Source organism: Geotrypetes seraphini, chromosome 5 (genome assembly GCF_902459505.1).
Source record: "Geotrypetes seraphini chromosome 5, aGeoSer1.1, whole genome shotgun sequence".
NCBI lineage: Eukaryota > Metazoa > Chordata > Amphibia > Gymnophiona > Dermophiidae > Geotrypetes > Geotrypetes seraphini.
In genome coordinates, this window is record NC_047088.1 from 117,891,354 (window position 1) to 117,897,353 (window position 6,000).

At 40.0% G+C, this 6,000-nt stretch overlaps 1 protein-coding gene across 1 annotated transcript in view; it reads right to left on the bottom strand.

Moving 5' to 3' along the window:
• Positions 1-5,525, bottom strand: part of PRLH (prolactin releasing hormone) — a 55,381-nt gene extending 49,856 nt beyond the window's left edge. Inside the window, exon 1 of the mRNA XM_033946102.1 lies at positions 5,373-5,525. Within this exon, the coding sequence (XP_033801993.1) occupies positions 5,373-5,466 (94 nt within the window). The 5' untranslated portion in view covers positions 5,467-5,525. The remainder of the gene's footprint in view (positions 1-5,372) is intronic.
• Positions 5,526-6,000: the final 475 nt, after the last annotated feature.

The following is a 6,000-nucleotide window of genomic DNA, read 5'->3' on the forward strand; positions in this document are numbered from 1 at the left end:
TTGCTTCATTTCAACATGAGAAGAAAAATTACTTATAAGTTCAAAGACCTACTAAAAAGTTGGCTGTTTAAGGACGCCTTTAACTGACTCATTCAAAATCATATGACCTTATTCTGGAACTTATCTGGACAAGGAACACTGTTAAGTAGAAATTAAGTGGGTAACGTTCCCTAACCTTTTGTCTCCTTTCCCACCCTCTTTCATTTATTTTGGAATTGTATTTAATCCAATTTATTTTAGCCCCCTCCCCCTCAATTGCATTTTTTGTCATAACTGTTTTTTTTATGTTCTATTTGTTCTATTTTTAATCTTTGTAAATCGCAGTGGATTTGGATATTGCAATCATATCAAATATTTTAAAGAAACTTGAAACTTGCACTGTGCACATTTTTGAAGTTTTAAGAGGAATAAGAGCCAAGCACATTATTCTTAGTTTATGGTTTTAGGGATTGCAATGTATTTTGCCTAAAATAAATAAAATAAGGTATACTAATTAGTTCTGAATTGGTTAAGGCTTTACACAGTCATGCTTGGACTGGATTAACTCTTGTAATCTTATGGTTTAGCGACATTTAGATAAATTCAAAGGACCTTTAAAAATAAAAAAGAGTTTCCTATTTACAGATGCATTCGGCTATTAAAATTCTCTTATTATGTTTTCTTTTTCCTTTTCCTTTTTTCTCTCTTGATTTGTTGCAGTCTCAGGAGGATTGTATGTTATATTCATTGATGGAAAGTTTCCTGAATGTTTTGTTTTTTTTAATTCATATTTCTGTTTCAAGAGTGAATTTTGTTAATGTATCTATACAATGATAGATAAAGAAAAAAACTTCTCTTTTTATTTTCCATTGTCTCTCTTTGCCCTATTGTTTTTCTTCCATCTTTTCTTCCATCTATGGTCTCTTTCCCTTTACTCCTTGTAGTTCTTTCTTCTCTCCTTGTTTCTCATTTGTTTAATTCTGTGTTTGTATATGTTTTTGTAATTTTTAATCTTTATTGTTTTCATTTGTCTTCACCCTTATTTTTATTGTTGTCAAAAGCTTACTATTTGGAATTTAATCAAATTTTTAACAAACTTGGAAACTTGGTAAAAGAAAGAACTGGGGAAACAAGACAAGTTACAGAGAAAGAGAAATTGGTGATGTTAAGAAATTACCAGGGAAGAAGGAAAATAATTTGGGTTGGAAACATGGAAAAGGTTGCAGATTCATGATTGCCTTATGGCTGATGTGAATTTGGTGAAGCAAGGATGCATGATAGTTGCCGAAAGTTGCAGACAGGATAGTGTATTTTGATAAACAGAGTATGTGTCACGTGTTTGAAAGTATGCGCATGTATTATGTCCTTATTATAAGGGACATTCTAGTTGGAATAGGCAGGTGTGAGTAAAGTTCTAAGTTATTTTTGTTTAGGTAAGCTCTTTGGGGTAGGAACTGTATAAAGCAACTGTTAACTGACACTAATTCATATGTTCTAGAGGAAAGTGCAATTTACTAATTTAATCTGTTAAGACCAGTGTATCTGCATTAGCATTGTTGTACTGTTTCACTTTTTTTTGTTAGCAGCTGATTTACCACCGGTATCTGGTAAAGGGCGTTTCACCCCTATCACTTTTCTTTTTTTCTTAACAATGAGTATGTGTTTCCTATGATGGTGATTTGAAATGTTTCTTCTTCTTTCTCTTAGCAATGAGTTGGTATACATACTTAGCTATCTTGGTCCAGTTTTGGCACAAATAATCTTTTGCTGATCCGAAATGAAATAAAAAGGAAGAAAAAGTTGTGCTTCAAGTAACCTTGAAATGACCTTGCACTTTAAGATTTAAAATGTTTCTTTTTCCTCTTAGCATTGACACTGCAATACTTCATACTACTTCTGTACCTAACTCTGTACACAGTATCTTGCTTTACCTAGTAAGATCTGCATATTTCTGTAGATTGAAGCACAGACTAGCCAGTTGTGTCCCTGATTGCATTATCTCTTATGACTGTGTGACTTGACTGAAGACATGCCCTATGAATAAAATAGGCAGAGCAATGGAGCCAATTGACTAAATTTTTTGTATTCTTTTTCAGAAGTTCAAGCATACATTTAGACTCCAGACCATTTGATTATGCCTTTTCTGATTATTGATTATTGTGCCATGTGTTACATAGAAATTTACTTTGCTAATGTGTGCACACAAATATGTTTAAGTTTCAAGTTTATTAAAATATTTTTTAAACCGCTTAATCAGGTTTCTAAGCGGTGTACAATATAAAATTACATAAAAACATATTAAAACAGGGTATACAATATAAAATTACATATAAAAACAGCTGTACAATATAAAATTACAAAAAAACATATTAAATCCAAGTGTCATAATAAAGCACTGATAAGACGTATGGACCTACTTCAAACAATGGGAAAGTGGGGAAGAACTACAATCGTTAAAGAAAAATGTAACACAAAGGGAAAGTACAATAGGTTAGGGTAAAAAGTAATAATTTGATTTAATTTTTTGTCTAGTGATATGATGTTTTTCTTCTTCCTTTTGTATAACTGTTTTTATTTGCAGATTTAAGTTCAGCCTTGACTCCTTGATGGAAGAAAGCAAGTTTAAGGCCTACTGGAGCTCTATGTTTGTTTGTGCCATGTAATCTCTGTGTTGTCTGTCGGTTTGGTTTGTGGGGTACCCCGGGGAAAACAAATATATACTATTGGCCATTTTTGGAGTTTTTTATCCCCATTTTTGCATTTTTGTTTTTCTTATCTAAATTGCACAATATCTTTTTAGTTCTTGTTTTCATGGCCTGAGCGCTGCTTAGTTAGGGGTTATCTTATTAAGACAAAGGTTCTATACAGTGTTTATTCCATGGTGCACACTGGATATGATCAATTCGCACAATTAGAACAATGGTCATCGACTTGGCAGCTCAACTTCAATGCTAAAAAATGCAAAGTGATGCACCTGGGTAAAAGAAATCTGTGCAGGACTTACACGTTAAATGGTGAGACCTTAGTTAGGACCACGGAAGAACGGGATTTAGGAGTAATCATGAAAACCGCCAATCAAGTGGAAAAGGCTTCCTCCAAGGCAAGGCAAATGATGGGTTGTATTCGTAGAGGTTTTATCAGCAGGATGCCAGAGGTCATAATGCCACTGTACAGGTCCATGGTGAGACCTCATTTGGAATATTGTGTTCAATTCTGGAGACCACATTACCGGAAAGATGTGCTGAGAGTTGAGTCAGTTCAAGGATCTCCCATATGAAGTAAGGTTGAATAAATTGCAGCTGTACTCACTTGAAGAACGAAGAGAGGGACATGATTGAGACATTTAAATATATCACGGGTCGTATCGAGGTGGAAGAGGATATCTTTCGTCTTATGGGACCTTCGTCCACCAGAGGGCATCCACTGAAAATCAGGGGAGGGAAATTTCATGGTGACTCCAGAAAGTATTTCTTCACTGAGAGGGTGGTCGATCATTGGAATGAACTCCCACGGCAGGTGATTGAGGCCAACAGCGTGGCAGATTTCAAAAATAAATGGGATATTCATGTGGGATCTCTAATGAGGTAAGGGCAGGAGGTTGGTGAGCAAACTCATGGGGGAAGGGTCACTGGAGTGGGCAGACTTGATGGGCTTTGGCCCTTTTCTGCCGTCATTTTCTATTTGTTCTATGTATTTCTGACATAATGGTTGTGGGTTTTTTTGTGCACTACACTGAGTATATACTTATGCCTCTCTTGAATGCCTTACTAGTTGTGCGCAACACACACAAACATATCACCATGTGCACTTATGAACATTGTGTACCTGAATATTGTCTCTCTCTTGCCGTACTTATATCAAGTAAATGAATTATTATTGTCACTTGTTGCCACACTCGGTACAGGCAAAATGCTCTCTCTCTTTTCTTTGAATCACCTCACTGGGCTTCAGCTGCTGGATGATGATACCTGGACTCCTGTCAGGCCGGTGTGTCCCTCCCTGTATGTGCAGACACCTTTCTTTCCTAGTATGCACCTTAACAGTTTAAAGAGACTGATTGACTTGAAAAGCCACATCCTGAAGTTTTAATTTCTTGGACACTTTCTCTCCCATGTTTTGTTTCTGCCCCTTCTGACATTTTGCTGAACTTTATATTTTCTTCAGTTTTGGCTCAGGACAATATTTACGTGAAGGACTCATTATTATCCTCTTGGGCCCGGGTGGGCCCATGTGTCTAAGGCCCCGCCCACAGGAGGGTCCTAAGACTCCTGGGCCTATTCTGATTGGCCCAGGCGCCATAGGCCCCACCAGGAGGCGGGGCTTTGGTGCCCCTGGGCAAATCCAGCCCCATTCTTCGTTGAGCTGCAAGCCGGAAGGACGGGTTTGGCACCCGTCTGTCCGGCCAACCTAAAATAGGTACGGGGAAGGGGAGGTCGCGGGTTGGCTGGGGGGGGCCGATCGGGGGTTCTTGGGGGGGGCGGGGGGAGGGGGGGCATCGAGGGCAGGAGGGCCTGGGATCTCTCCTGCCCGTACTGTAGTGGGGGTGGGGGTGGGGGTAGGGGGGTCGCCTGGGCCAGGAGGGCTTGGGCTCCCTCCTGGCCCGAACGAGTCGGGGGTGCCGCAGGTGCCTGGGGTAAGAGGGCTTGAGCTCCCTCTTGCCCCGATGTTGTGTGTGTGGGGGGGAGTGATGCATCGCGGCAGGAGAGATGCCTCCTCCCCTACCGTGATGCCATCACTCCTCTACCCGAATTGCCGCGGGTCGCGGCAGTTCGAGTAGAAGAGTGATGGCATCTCTCATGCCGCGATGGTTAGGTTGCCAGGCCGCTGAACTGATGGCGCCAACGGCCATCAGCTCAGCGGCCCGTTTTTCGGCACTTAGACCTGGTTTTATTTCGTCTAAGTGAAACAGGTCTAAATGCCGACTAAATTGTTTTGGTTATACCTGTTGTACGACTAGGTGTAGGTCGGCCCACCTCCCGCCCACTGCCTGCCCTTTCCCCTCCTCTAAACACACCTCTTTTCTCTCTGTACGTTTAGAGGCAGGGGAAAGGCCTAAGTTGGTTTTAGATACGTCTAAAAACCAGCTTTGGTTATGGGTACTTGGACGATCAGGCTTTTTGATCGTCCAAGTAGCCACTTAGGACACTTTTTAGATTTTTTTTTTTTTTATTATGAACCCCATAGTCTTTATCTGAATGTAACTCATTTTGAGCTTTAAATGAAAAGGTGAAAGCTAAATCCAAATTAAATACATTAAAAACACTGATCAATTAGAATGTACACATTCAGGCCTCCTCAGTACCATTACCACTGCAACTTGTGGGAGCTCATCCAAGTGAGCTGTGAAATGTGCCAGTGTAGGAGCAATGTTTGCTGTGGTTGTGGTTACCTACTTCTAATGTCCATAGATCGTTCATGAATTCGACATTCAGCTTCCATGGTCAGGCAGATCAAGACCAGGCAAATGAAGGTAGCTAGCAGTTTCATTCCTGTCAGTCTTTTCAAGGTTTGTGACTTGTGCTGTAATTCAAGAATAAATTGTACTTGGTCACAGCCTGCAAGAAAGGTAACAGAAGAATGATGAAAGCTGTGCAATTTCAGGGAAGGGGAAACATACTGGAAGAAAAGAAAGCAACTAACCAATTATCAAAAAAAGAGGATAATTTTATAAACTTTTGGTGCATATAAAAAAGCTTTTTCTGCAGAAAAAGGCACTTATAACATTGTTTGGATGTATACATGCATAAAAATGTGTTACTGATGCAGAGTGCATGTTTTTATGTGGAACTCATATGTGTAGGAATTGCTGGGAGCAGATGTTGGCTAAGCTAGAGTAAAGTCTGTGCAAACTTAGGTAGAAAAGTTATGCCCACTTCAGAGCAAGTGTGGGAGCTTTTCTGGAGACAATTTTAGAAAGGCACAGGTGCATATATTATCCCAGGACAAGCAGGCAGCCTATTCTTACATATGGGTGACATCATCGACTCGATGCGGAAGCCTCGCAAGCAGACTTGCTTGTAG